Raw genomic sequence first — 14,701 nt, 5'->3', positions numbered from 1 at the left:
ACAGTGACATGCTGAATACAACAGGTGTAGTAGACCTTACAGTGAAATGCTGAATACAACAGGTGTAGTAGACCTTACAGTGAAATGCTGAATACAACAGGTGTAGTAGACCTCACAGTGACATGCTGAATACAACAGGTGTAGTAGACCTTACAGTGAAATGCTGAATACAACAGGTGTAGTAGACCTTACAGTGAAATGCTGAATACAACAGGTGTAGTAGACCTTACAGTGAAATGCTGAATACAACAGTTGTAGTAGACCTTACAGTGAAATGCTGAATACAACAGGTGTAGTAGACCTTACAGTGAAATGCTGAATACAACAGGTGTAGTAGACCTTACAGTGAAATGCTGAATACAGCAGGTGTAGTAGACCTTACAGTGAAATGATGAATACAACAGGTGTAGTAGACCTTACAGTGAAATGCTGAATACAACAGGTGTAGTAGACCTTACAGTGAAATGCTGAATACAACAGGTGTAGCCATAACAGTGAAATGCTGAATACAACAGGTATAGTAGACCTTACAGTGAAATGCTGAATACAACAGGTGTAGTAGACCTTACAGTGAAATGCTGAATACAGCAGGTGTAGTAGACCTTACAGTGAAATGCTGAATACAACAGGTGTAGTAGACCTTACAGTGAAATGCTGAATACAACAGGTGTAGTAGACCTTACAGTGAAATGATGAATACAACAGGTGTAGTAGACCTTACAGTGAAATGATGAATACAACAGGTGTAGTAGACCTTACAGTGAAATGCTGAATACAACAGGTGTAGTAGACCTTACAGTGAAATGCTGAATACAACAGGTGTAGCCATAACAGTGAAATGCTGAATACAACAGGTATAGTAGACCTTACAGTGAAATGCTGAATACAACAGGTGTAGTAGACCTTACAGTGAAATGCTGAATACAGCAGGTGTAGTAGACCTTACAGTGAAATGCTGAATACAACAGGTGTAGCCATAACAGTGAAATGCTGAATACAACAGGTGTAGCCATAACAGTGAAATGCTGAATACAACAGGTGTAGCCATAACAGTGAAATGCTGAATACAACAGGTGTAGCCATAACAGTGAAATGCTGAATACAACAGGTGTAGTAGACCTTACAGTGAAATGCTGAATACAACAGGTGTAGCCATAACAGTGAAATGCTGAATACAACAGGTGTAGCCATAACAGTGAAATGCTGAATACAACAGGTGTAGCCATAACAGTGAAATGCTGAATACAACAGGTGTAGTAGACCTTACAGTGAAATGCTGAATACAACAGGTGTAGCCATAACAGTGAAATGCTGAATACAACAGGTGTAGTAGACCTTACAGTGAAATGCTTACTTACAAGCTCTTAACCAACAATGCGGTTTAAAAAACATACAGATAAGAATAAGAGCTAAATAGTTCCAAGTAGTTAGTAGTTAGTAGTTAGTAGTTAGTAGTTAGCAGCAGTAAAATAACATATTACGGATGCATTATCACTACCTATACAGTTGAAGTCGGAAGTTTCCATACACTTAGGTTGGAGTCATTAAAACTTGTTTTTCAACCACTCCACAAATGTCTTGTTAACAAACTATAGTTTTGGCAAGTCTGTTGTGTCATGCACAAAGTAGATGTCCTAAGTATTTTTCCTACAAATGTTTACAGACAGATTATCTCATTTATAATTCACTGTATCACAATTCCAGTGGGTCAGAAGTTTACATACATTAAGTTGACTGTGCCTTTAAACAGCTTGGAAAATTCCAGATAATGATGTCATGGCTTTAGAAGCTTCTGATAGGCTAATTGACAGAATTTGAGGCAGTTGGAGGTGTACCTGTGGATGTATTTCAAGGCCTACCTTCAAACTCACTGCCTCTTTGCTTGACATCATGGGAAAACCAAAAGAAATTAGCCGACCTCAGAAAACAAATTCTAGACCTCCACAAGTCTGGTTCATCCTTAGGAGCAATTTCCAAATTCCTGAAGGTACCACATTCATCTGTGCAAACAATAGTACGCAAGTATAAACACCATGGGACTATGCAGCCATCATACCGCTCAGGAAGGAGATGCGTTCTGTCTCTTAGAGATGAACGTACTTTGGTGCGAATCAATCCCAGAACAACAGCAAAGGACCTTGTGAAGAGGCTGGAGGAAACGGATACAAAAGTATCTATATCCACAGTAAAACGAGTCCTATATCGACGTAACCTGAAAGGCCGCTCAGCAAGGAAGAAGCCACTGCTCCAAAACCGCCATAAAAAACACAGACTACAGTTTGAAACTGCACATGGGGACTAAGATTGTACTTTTTGGAGCAATATCCTCTGGTCTGATGAAACAAAAACAGAACTGTTTGGCCATAATGACCATCCTTATGTTTGGAGGGGAATTGGGGAGGCTTGCAAGCCGAAGAACACCATCCCAACCGTGAAGTATGGGGGTGGCAGCATCATGTTGTGGGGGTGCTTTGCTGCAGAAGGGTCTGGTGCACTTCACAAAATAGATGACATCATGATGAAGGAAAATAATGTAGATATATTGAAGCAACATCTCAAGACATCAGTCATGAAGTTAAAGCTTGGTCAAAAATGGGTCTTCCAAATGGACAATGACCCAAATCATACTTACAAAATGGCTGAAAGTACAACAAAGTCAGGTGTTGGATTTGCCATCACAAAGCCCTGACCTCAATCTTATAGAAAATGTGTGGGCAGAACTGAAAAAGCAAACCTACAAACCTGACTCAGTTACACCAGCTCTGTCCGGAGGAATGGGCCAAAATTCACCCAATTTATTATGGGAAGCTTGTGAAAGGCTACCCGAAACGTTTGACCCAAGTTAAACAATTTAAAGGCAGTGCTACCAAATACTAATTGAGTGTATGTGAACTTCTGACCCACTGGGAATGTGATGAAAGAAATAAAAGCTGAAATAAATCATTCTCTCTACTATTATTCTGACATTTCACATTCTTTAAAATAAAGTGGTGATCCTAACTGACCTAAGACAGGGAATTTTTACTAGGATTAAATGTCAGGAATTGTGAAAAACTGAGTTTAAATGTATTTGGCTGAGGTGTATGTACACTTCCGACTTCAACTGTACATATTACTGATGCATTCACTTTATTATTGTCGTTCATGACCAACACACAATATTACATCTACGTGAGCACTGTCTATACATGAGCACTGTCTATACATGAGCACTGTCTATACATGAGCACTGTCTATACATGAGCACTGTCTATACATGAGCACTGTCATCTTTTTGCATAGTTGACTGTATTATTATACAGGCGTGTACATTATAACTGTCTGCATGTGCATTATCACTATACTCTGTATACTTTGATCATAATTATTTATTTTTTTGCCATCACATTTATTTTACTGTCTGTGTTTGTGTGTCTGTCTCATATCTGTGTCCCCATCTCCATGACCCCAGAGTCCCAGGAGGTCAGTGTAGACAGTGACCTGGCGGCCCCTGGAGGTCAAGGGTCATCCATCCCAGAGATCAGTGTGACGATGCCCAATGGAGACTCTCTGCGACCCCGTGACCCCCGACCATTAACCCAGCCCGAGCCGGAGCCGCTGGGGTCAGCCTCAGAGGTCAGCCCCACCCACGACCTCAGTCTTAGAGGTCAAGAGGTCAGGAGGCAGAAGTCTGTGAGGCGATTGGTGGACGAGGGTTCTGGGCCCGCCTCCGCAGGCAGGGCCCAGTACTAAGACCCTCCCCATCCCCGGGGTAACCTAGGTAACAGTGTGTGGAGGCATGGTCTTGTCTAAGCATGACGGCTGATTGGTTTGCTGACTAACTTTTGCCATGCGGCGTTGCCTCTCCTGATATCTACAGTACCAGTCAAAAGTTTGTATTTTTACTATTTTCTACATTGTATAATAATGAAGACATCAAAACTATGAAAAAACACATATGGAATCTTGTAGTAACCAAGAAAGTGTTAAACAAATCAAAATATGTTTTATATTTGAGATTCTTCAATGTAGCCACCCGTTGCTACTTGATAACAGCTTTGCACACTCTTGGCATTCTCTCAACCAGCTTCATGAGGTAGTCACCTGGAATGCATTTCAATTAATAGGTGTGCCTTGTTAAAAGTTCATTTGTGGATTTTTTTTTCTTAATGCGTTTGAGCCAATAAGTTGTGTTGTGACATGGTAGTGGTGGTATACAGAAGAGCCCTATTTGGTAAAAGACCGAGTCCATATTATGGCAAGAACAGCTCAAATAAGCAAAGAGACACGACAGTCTATTACTTTAAGACATGAAGGTCAGTCAATCCGTAAAACTATGAAAGTTTCTTCAAGTGCAGTCGCAAAAACCAAGCGCAATGATGAAACTGTCTCTCATGAGGACCACCACAGAAAAGGAAGACCCGAGAGTTACCTCTGCTGCAGAGGATAAGTTCATTAGAATTACCAGCCTCAGAAATTGCAGCCCAAATAAATGCTTCAGAGCTCAAGTAACAGACACATCTCAACATCAACTGTTCAGAGGAGACTGCATGAATCAGACCTTCATGGTCGAATTGCTGCAAAGATACCACTACTAAAGGACACCAATAATAAGAAGAGACTTGCTTGGGACAAGAAACACGAGCAATGGACATTAGACTGGTGGAAATCTGTCCTTTGGTCGGAGTTCAAATTTTAAATATTTGGTTCCAACCGCCGTGACTTTGTGAGACACAGAGTTGGTGAACTGATGATCTCCGCATGTGTGGTTCCCACCGTGAAGCATGGAGGAGGAGGTGTGATGGTGTGGGGGTGCTTTACTGGTGACACTGTCTGTGATTTATTTAGAATTCAAGGCACACTTAACCAGCATGGCTACCACAGCATTCTGCAGTGATACGCCATCCCATCTGGTTTGTGCTTAGTCCCACTATCATTTGTTTTTCAACAGGACAATGACCCAACACACCTCCAAGCTGTGTAAGGGCTATTTGACCAGGAAGGAGAGTAATGGGAGTGATGCATCAGATGACCTGGCCTCCACAATCACCCAAACTCAACCCAATTGAGATGTTTTGGGATGAGTTGGACCGCAGAGTGAAGGAAAAGCAGCCAACAAGCATATGTGGGAGCTCCTTTAAAGACAGTTGGAAAGCATTCCTCATGAAGCTAGTTGAGAGAATGCTAAGAGTGTGCAAAGCTGTCATCAAGGCAAAGTTTTTATTTTTGGGGGTTACGACTTGATTCCAAATGTGTTATTTCATAGTTTTGATGTCTTCAGTGTTATTCTACAATGAGGACAATTAGTAAAAATAAAGAGAAACCCTAGGTGTTACTGTATGTCCTCCGGTCTCCTTCTTCTTCCTCACTCTCTCCATCCATTCTCCCTCTGTTCTCCATTCACTGGTGAAGGAAGTTTGGTGTGTGTGTGTGCGTGCGTGCGAGGTATTTTGGTCTCTAAAATGCCTTGCTCCAACACATCACTGGGTTGCCGGGGGTGACAGACTGCTCTCTTCTGATTGGTTAGCTGTAGCAGCTGAGGAGGATAGGCAGCTCTGGATTGGCCATCAGGTCACTGTGCTCATCAAATCAGAAAGGGGTTCTATCTAGTCTGCCCATACTGGCAGTCTCTTGCCCAGATGTTATAAGGTTTTTATTTAGTATTCATTTCAGTTTTTATATCAGTTCAGTTTTATTGAAGGACCTGCCTATCTGTCCGTCTGCTAGTATTCGATAGTAGATAGTAGTATGTGTGTGTGTGTGTGTGGTGGGTATGCGTTTTGCTTTCTACTACTCCTGCTGCTCAGACCTCTGCCTGTTGCTGGCCTCTGATAACTGGTGATACCTGATAAGTTAACTGATCACAGTACTAACTGCTATCACACAGTAGTACAGCTGAATGGCAACCAGTGCTTGAAGTAGAATGTAAAAAAGGTGCTCTCTCTCCTTCTCTTTCTCGCTCTCCCTTCTTCTCTTTCTCGCTCTCTCTCCTTCTCTTTCTCGCTCTCCTTCTCTTTCTCGCTCTCCCTTCTTCTCTTTCTTGCTCTCCCTCCTTCTCTTTCTCGCTCTCCCTCCTTCTCTTTCTCGCTCTCCCTCCTTCTCTTTCTCGCTCTCCCTCCTTCTCTTTCTCGCTCTCCATCCTTCTCTTTCTCCCTCTCCATCCTTCTCTTTCTCGCTCTCCCTCCTTCTCTTTCTCGCTCTCCCTCCTTCTCTTTCTCGCTCTCCCTCCTTCTCTTTCTCGCTCTCCCTCCTTCTCTTTCTCGCTCTCCCTCCTTCTCTTTCTCGCTCTCCCTCCTTCTCTTTCTCCCTCTCCCTCCTTCTCTCGCTAGATGCAGTGGATTTGGGTTCCCCGGACGAGTTGATGGATATCTCGGAAGTGGATGAAGGGGTGTGGCCTAAAAGAGGGTCCGGCCCGGACTACCTGACTCCGCCCACCATCACTATCAGCAACAGTATCACCCCTGGGGTGGGAGGGATCAAGACAGGAAGCAGGAAGTGGCATTTAGGTGGACGGTCGCATAAGGAGAAGGAGACTTGTACTCCAGGGGGGCAGGCTTTGATCGAGAACCTGGATCTGTCAATCAAACGTCTGACGCTGACTTCCAGCCAATCGGTGCCCAAGGGGCCGAGCCATAGCGCTCTGAGCAGCCTATCGCGTACAGCCAGCGCCGTGTTCTCCCGCTCCTTCGAAGGAAACAACATTGGAGGTAATCGTGGTAACCCAGAGGCTGGCCGCTATTCATGCAGTGGCAGTCTACAGGAGGAGGAGCTAGGCTATATAAGCCCCTCCCACACCCAGCGCTCGCCAAGCATCAGGGTGCACTTTAGGAGTGACCTGTGAACCCTGATATTTAACCCTTGACTTCTCACTACCCATCTAAACCCTCTAACCCCATGCCCCTGTACCTTTTGATCTGGACTCCCAGCCTGCCAGTGGGACTGGAACCCAAACTCATTAACACATGCCCTCCCTTCTTTCCTCTCCACACCATTCTTCATCTCCCCCACCTCTTCTTCTCCAGTAGGACAGCTTCCCACTTCCAAAGGCCGGCTCCTCTCCTCCCCTTCCTCTCTCCCCAAAGCAAGAGCCTGGTGTGAGAGAGCCGGGACCCTGGGTCCAGCCCTCTTCCCTGGAGTTACTGAACCACCCCCACCCCCCTGGTGGTAACTAGACAGAACTGCAGACTGGACAGAGTGACTCACTACAACTGTTTTTGTAAAAGGTTTGGAAATTGAGTATTTAAAAAAACTCCTGTTTGTCCTGCTTGACTTTCCATACATCCCTCCTGACCTGTGTGTGTGTGTGTGTGTGTGTGTGTGTGTGTGTGTGTGTGTGTGTGTGTGTGTGTGTGTGTGAGAGAGAATGAATAGGAGAGTTTAGAGCCCCCAACCCCTTCCACTCTGCACCCCAATGGTAATCCTGTACTCCTACCCATCATGCACTAGGGTTTGAACAACCCCAACACAACGCCAAGTTCACACTCCTGTTGCCATAGCATCCCACGAAACGATTAAAAGACAGATTGCTAAATTGTAGAAACCCCCCCCCCCAAAAAAAAAAAATATGAATGTCGTAAATGTCTGAAAAGTATTGATTGATGTTATCCTATTAGAAGCAATATTTTCTCACTGATCTCCTCAATAAACAAGCTTATTGGGGTTTGTGTGTTTCAGATCAATAAGTTGATTGGGGTGGATTTGTTTTAATGTTTGTTTTGATGATGTATGAACTGTTTTTGTAAACTGTGGTATGTTCCAATGACGAAGAGAGAGACTAGGATTTTTGTAAAGATACACTTGATGATGGTGTCATATTGCGGAGTGTAACGGTGGATCCCAAACCCTCGCCCCAGCCAACTCGCTTGGAGGACCCTCCGTTTGTCACATGTTGCTTTCAAAAGAGTTTACGAGGGTGACGTCCAGAGAATGGCGAGGGATCCCTGAACCCATCGACTTCGGGACACGCTCGTGACTTGAACGACGTAATTCATGTTCCACATTTTAAATAATAAAATGAGCATGACATTTTAAATGAACAAATCCCCCTGTTGTTTTTACAAGAAGTATAAACCTCAGTAACGGTTAAATGTTTCATTTGTGAGGTTTTCCATCTGTTACATGTGTCAAATCAGGCAAACAAACAACTGCAAAAGGACTTATAATTGGGCCTCTTCAGTCTTTTGTATCAAATTGCAAACATATCACGGTGTGTGTCAGGATAGCACTTCGCTCTGCGGCCTTGCTGGCTTGGCCAACGTGGCTCTCCGAGGGTCTAATTAGCCCCTACACCCTTGATTCATTTTCACTCCCTCAGCTTTGGGACACTTGTGCATACAGTATGGCAGAGGCATGTGTGAACACTCGAATGAAGGGAGTGATTCAGCTTATGTAGTAGCAGGAAGTCACCCCACTGTGTATGCTGATCTCATATTGCAGAGTCGACCTTTTAACTGTGGTGTTCTATGTACAGCCGACCAAGTCCGGTTATAAATGTGGCATTTTCCTACGAGACAGATAGTTGTTGTTTTAGCAGTGTTAATCCCTTCAGTGTTAAAGCACAAGAAAACCCAACCCTGCACGACCACCATCCCAAACATACCCTGGGCTTAGGAGGAGTGGCTATAGGGGCGTAGGAGGAGTGGCTATAGGGGCGTAGGAGGAGTGGCTATAGGGGCATAGGAGGAGTGGCTATAGGGGCTAGGAGGAGTGGCTATAGGGGCGTAGGAGGAGTGGCTATAGGGGCGTAAGGAGGAGCGGCTATAGGGGCGTAGGAGGAGTGGCTATAGGGGCGTAGGAGGAGTGGCTATAGGGGCTAGGGAGGAGCGGCTATAGGGGCTAAGGAGGAGCGGCTATAGGGGCTAGGGAGGAGCGGCTATAGGGGGCTAGGGAGGAGCGGCTATAGGGGGGGCTAGGGAGGAGCGGCTATAGGGGCTAGGGAGGAGTGGCTATAGCGGCTAGGGAGGAACTGCTATAGCGGCTAGGGAGGAGCTGCTATAGGGGCTAGGGAGGAGTGGCTAGGGAGGAGCGGCTATAGCGGCTAGGGAGGAGCTGCTATAGGGGCTAGGTAGGGGCTAGGGAGGAGCGGCTATAGGGGCTAGGGAGGAGCTGCTATAGGGGCTAGGGAGGAGCTGCTATAGGGGGTAGGGAGGAGCTGCTATAGGGGCTAGGTAGGGGCTAGGGAGGAGCTGCTATAGGGGCTAGGGAGGAGTGGCTAGGGAGGAGCGGCTATAGCGGCTAGGGAGGAGCTGCTATAGGGGCTAGGTAGGGGCTAGGGAGGAGCTGCTATAGGGGCTAGGTAGGGGCTAGGGAGGAGTGGCTATAGGGGCGTTGGAGGAGTGGCTAGGGAATTTGGAGTAGGCCTATTCAAGCTAGGGTTGATCTTTATTGATTGATAGGTCTTTTAATGAATCTGTTCTCTGGTCTATCATAACCTGCTTTATAATGTAATACACACAAATTACACCCTTGAGGAGAGGTGTACTGCTGACTAGCAGAACAAAGTCAAAGTCACATTCTTCTCCATTTTGGTGGCAATAAAGTTCACTGCGGTAAAGATTGAGAGAAGTTTTGGGAGCATAGAAATATAATGAATTGAACAGACTTGGAAGCTCTAACCCTGGCAATTTGGCTGGTAAACTCATGGATACACTTGCAATGGCTGCCTGGTATTGTAACGCAATAATTTTCAAAGTAATGTAGAATGTTCATTTAAATTGTTAACTATGTGGCTCATGCAATGGAATGTATTTTTTTGTAATGTCAGTTGAGTTTAAACAAATCACAGCACATATTGATGTTTACACTTCCTGCTTTTACTTCATGCTTTGCACATATGGGTACACTTGCAATGGCCAATAGTCCATCCATTTTGCCATCATTGACTTGAATGGTGACATCTGTTCTATTCATTCTATTTCTATGATTAGGACTCCGTAGATCAGACAGAACACTGTTTCCTACTGGAGATCTGAAAGCAGAATAAAGTCTGCCCCTCTGGAACCTTTGTGTTCTAGAACCAGTGTTCTATCAGTCCCAGAGTTCTGTCCGTCAGTGTTCTAGATCTGTTTTATATTCATATGGTGGAACAATAACAATCATGTTTCTGTTTTATGGTATGTCATGAATCTGTACATATTGATGGACTTGAATTGTTTGGGATTTTCTGTCTGAAGATAACTCACTGATAGAGATACTCTCTCTGAGAATAAAGTATTTCTATATTTCACTATATTTCTGTTGCTGTTCTTCATCACACACATGCAAGCACAAACACACACTCATCCTCAATCAGGAGATGACATGACGGGCCTAGTTCTCAAACCCAGACATCTGAGTGAAAGTTTGCAGCCAGTTTGTGTATATGTATGTTATCAGCATGCATATTTCAGTATGTATTATGTTAATTTTAAGCTTTGTAATGTTCAGAAGAACATTAGTATGAGGAGTTTGCTTGGAGCTAATCTCACATGGAAAGATGCACGTGTAAACGGCGAAGTGACAATTTTCGGGTGAATTGGGTAACGAGAACTGGGTAGCGAGATTAGTTTGGAGCAGAAACATTTGCGCCCACAAAGTGGCGCTCGTCACAATTGTGATTGTACCAACTGTCGCAAAAAGCAAAACTTTCTGCCTTGCTTTACGGCCAAGCTTCCTCAGTCGACTTCCTCTTTTTCACGTCCTTGAGGGAATCAGTAAACCTGCTAGATACCTGCAAAGTACCATGGCGAAGTTCAGCAAGGAGACCAAACAACGCCTGCAGACGGTATTCCAGACCGGACAGTTCGTCATCCGCTGGGGTTTCATCCCCACGGTGCTCTATCTGGGTTAGTACGGGGCTAGCTGATTAGCTTAGCATGCTACCAGTTCGGTTTCCGGGGGCCTAGAATAGGCTTACAACGTGCACCCCAGACCTAGTTTGGGAAACGCTGAGCTGTGGCTCACAGTGGCGTGTTATCATAGTGAGGGGTGTAAATGGGGAAATTAAACCAGAGACAGAGCGACCCTGAATTAACCCAGGTATGCCCCAGCCGTCAAAGGAAACTAGTTCTCAAAACGCACATTGGGACTGATCGTGTTAAGCCTTAGTTTGTTTAAGTGGGTGCGGTGTGCGCGCGCGCTGGAGTAGCTGCGGTAACAGTGCTGTGGCAGAAGCGTTCGGGGTCAAATGGTCTGCTGTACGCTACTGTTTTTGTGCGTGTGTGTGCTTGTACGGTGTTATAGGAGAAATCAGATGCATGATCCCCCACGGGAGTATCCAACCTTTTTTAAAATGTAGCTAGTTTCACTTGACAGCAGGGGCGTACCTGGTTTCACTTCCCCATTCACGCCTCTAGCTATGATAACTGACCACTGTGAGCCACAGCTCAGAGTTTCCCAAATTCGGTGCTGGGGACCCCATGGTTTGCAAATGTGGGTGTTTTGCCTTAGCACTACACTGTGATGAGTTGATCATTTGAATCAACTGTGTGGTACTAGGGCAAAAAAACTAAATATGCACCCCTTGGAGTCCCCAGGACCGAGTTTGGGAAAAGTCTTAACTAGCTGGTTTAGCTATTATTTCGACAGGAAATCCCTTTGTCAGGCTATGGCCATGAATCTCCATAAATGTGGGCTGCGTGGCTTCGCTAACTGTAAGGAAAAACATACTGATCATGCGATTCCAACCGCATGCAGTGGTGCCATAACACAAAGGAGCTTCCCCTAACTGGAATTAGTGAATGTTAAACAGATGTCAAGGAGGAGGAGCCTAACTCAACCTACCACCTCCCTTTCTTTTTTTGTTGTTGCTACTCTGAAGAATCTCAAATATAAAATATATTTTAATTTAACTCTTTTTTTTTTTTTTTTTTGTTACAACATGATTCCATATGTGTTATTTCATCACTTTGGTATCTTCACTATTATTCTACAATGTAGAAAATAAAAGAACAACCCTGGAATGAGTAGGTGTGTACAAACTGTTGACTGGTACTGTATATGTCATTTTTATTGGTTGCAAGAATGTTGTATAATTTACAAATTCAAAGTTCTGAATCCGGTATCATTTTGTGTATCAGTTCATAAACCATGTGCCACGAAATTGGTACATCAAATCTCTTCCCAACTATTTAGCAATCTATATGGCACAGCTGTCAATTTATTGGTTTTGACATGAAACTGCACCACTCCTTTCCAAGTGTCCCCCTCTCCCCTCTAGGTGCTAGCTGAGGGTTGTGTGTGGGTGCACAATGACTTGTAATTTAGAGAATAGTGCAGAATGCACATTGCTATTGGGTATCATCGAGTTTGATTCCCACAGTGCATCTCTCATGGCTAATGTTTTGCTACCAGACCAGTGGCTCTGTTTAGGTCTGGAGTGGATACAGCTTCTCTGGGAGCGAGATAGTTACACTGGGGAACCTCTGAGTGTCTGCCACAAGCTAGCATGTCTACACAGTACACACACACACAGTACACACACACACACTATCTTCAGAGAACTTGATGAGAAACGCGGAATGTTTGCAGTGTCAGGAATGAGAATGGTGATGCAATGTGGCATGAATGAATGGAGTGAATGAATATGGTTGCAGAAATGTAGAAATGTAACTTATGATGACACACTGAGTTTCACAAGCTAGCTGTCCACTCTTAAAACACGGTTACTATTCTCTCATCCCCTCACGACAGTCAGTAACGGGTGTTTAGAGACAAAAACATTTCTAGACGGTTGTAGATGTTGATTCTCCACCTTTGGTTCACACCCAGCATGTGACTGCTTTTAGCCGTTTGTCTTTGCGATGTGTCTTTTAGTTATTAGGGGAGTCAGTTCCAACATTCAGTTTCCTTCCCTGACATCTCTACTTGTCCACAGGGACAACTGCTGGCCAGGAGGAAAGGGGGAGAGGGAAACAGGAGGAAAGTGAGAGATTGGGGTGGAGAAAGGGACAGGAAGTAGGGGAAATCCAGACTCTGCCTGCCCGATGGTCTGGAATGTTATGACGCTTCAAGTGTTGGTTATGCAACACCCATGTTCAACCCTTCTCAGGAACACGCTACTGATGCTAGTAAACTACATGGCCACGTTTGAGTCAGAGGAAATGATGGAGACGGTTTTTATTGGAGAACAGCTCAGATATTACTAGATGTTACGCAGGCTTTGGAAAAACGAAGCTCAGGAATGCAACTAATATCTCTTCAACAATTTGCTTCTCTCCATCTCTGCTCATTGTTTTTGATTGACAGGTTTTGCTCGTGGCGGGGATCCTGGAATGCCTGAGCCAAACATTCTAAGGTATGCTGTGTGTCTGTCTGTGTGTCATTGTCTGGGGTTTGGCCTCCTCATATAGGGAATAGTGTTCCATGGATCTGGTCAAAGTAGGGCACTATATAGGGAATAGTGTTCCATGGATCTGGTCAAAGTAGGGCACTATATAGGGAATAGTGTTCCATGGATCTGGTCAAAGTAGGGCACTATATAGGGAATAGGGAGCCGTACCATTCAGACGAAGATGACCTCTGACCTTGTTTTCTCTCTTCCAGTCTGCTGTGGGGCTGAGAACAACCCTGACCTGGCCAATCACCTCATCCAACTGTGGTCATGTGACTCCCAGCTATCACCACAGAAACGGACGCCATCTTACCCTCACCCATTTCTATATGGCTAATATATTATAGGTTGGATGGAACTTTCATTGTCACGTCGCTCAGGTTACGTCGGAAACATGAAGCTCTGAATGATCCTCTCATTCTGAAATGCCAGATGGCGTGATGGACATCTTATTCTGAAACCGGTCCTTTACTGTGACCAATGTTTCTCTATGGTTTTGTTTCTTCTCTGTTTGGGAACATGTAAAAACCTTTATCTTGTCATTTGTTCATGGATCTGTGTTTGTCTGTTTTACTTGAAATGATCCTATATAAAAATGTCTGCCTGTTGGTTAAAAGTGGACCTAAGTTTCTCTATAAATCACCTTTTGAGAGATGACTGTGTGATTCACTGGTTGGTCAATTCACCAACCGATCAGTGGAAATAATGTTTTGTTGTGATGACAACGTGTGTGAATAACCATCTGGTTGAAACTACAGTATCAGTCAAAAGTATGGACACACCCACTCATTCAAGACTTTTTATTTTTACTATGTTCTCAAATCTCAAATTTGGACTCATCAGACCAAAGGACAGATTTCTACCAGTCTAATGTCCATTGCTCGTTTCTTGTCCCAAGCAAGTCTCTTCTTTTTATTAGTGTACTTTAGTAGTGGTTTCTTTGCAGCAATTCAATCACGAAGGTCTGATTCACAGTTGATGTTGAGATGTGTCTGTTACTTGAACTCTTGAAGCATTTATTTGGGCTGCAGTCTGAGGTGCAGTTAACTCTAATGAACTTATCCTCTGCAGCAGAGGTAACTCTGGGTCTTCCTTTCCTGTGGCGGTCCTCATGAGAGACAGTTTCATCATGGCGCTTGATGGTTTATTGTGACTGCACTTGAAGAAACTTTCAAAGTTCTTGAAGTGTTCCTGATTGACCTTCATGTCTTAAAGTATTGATGAGTCATTTCTCTTTGCTTATTTGAGCTGTTCTTGCCATAATATGGACTCGGTCTTTTACCAAATAGGGCTCTTCTGTATACCACCACTACCATGTCACAACACAACTTATTGGCTCAAACACATTAAGAAGGAAAGAAATTCCCCAAATTAACTGTTAACAAGGCACACCTGTAAATTGAAATGCATTAC

The 14,701-nt window shown here is 44.2% G+C and overlaps 1 protein-coding gene and 1 long non-coding RNA gene across 4 annotated transcripts in view; both read left to right on the top strand.

Annotated features, from left to right (window-relative positions):
* The window catches only part of LOC115119807 (hyccin-like), a 51,057-nt gene extending 43,046 nt beyond the window's left edge, over positions 1 to 8,011 (top strand). For 2 of the 3 annotated variants that reach the window (XM_065020238.1, XM_029648684.2), the window contains exon 12: positions 6,309 to 8,011. In XM_065020238.1, the coding sequence (XP_064876310.1) occupies positions 6,309 to 6,820 (512 nt within the window). In that variant the 3' untranslated portion in view covers positions 6,821 to 8,011. Of the gene's footprint in view, positions 1 to 3,451; positions 3,761 to 6,308 lie in introns of all 3 variants that reach the window. The other variant, XM_065020239.1, reaches the window with a different exon arrangement.
* A 2,797-nt stretch (positions 8,012 to 10,808) lies between these two features.
* Positions 10,809 to 13,909, top strand: LOC135572415 (uncharacterized). The gene is made up of 3 exons (XR_010464276.1): positions 10,809 to 11,925; positions 13,204 to 13,252; positions 13,501 to 13,909. It is a non-coding gene; the product is annotated as an uncharacterized LOC135572415 (long non-coding RNA).
* The last annotated feature ends 792 nt before the right edge of the window (positions 13,910 to 14,701 follow it).

The sequence above is a fragment of the Oncorhynchus nerka genome, linkage group LG7 (assembly GCF_034236695.1).
Source record: "Oncorhynchus nerka isolate Pitt River linkage group LG7, Oner_Uvic_2.0, whole genome shotgun sequence".
Lineage (NCBI taxonomy): Eukaryota > Metazoa > Chordata > Actinopteri > Salmoniformes > Salmonidae > Oncorhynchus > Oncorhynchus nerka.
Note: the sequence above shows the minus strand (reverse complement) of the source record. Positions and strands in the feature narration are given on the sequence as shown.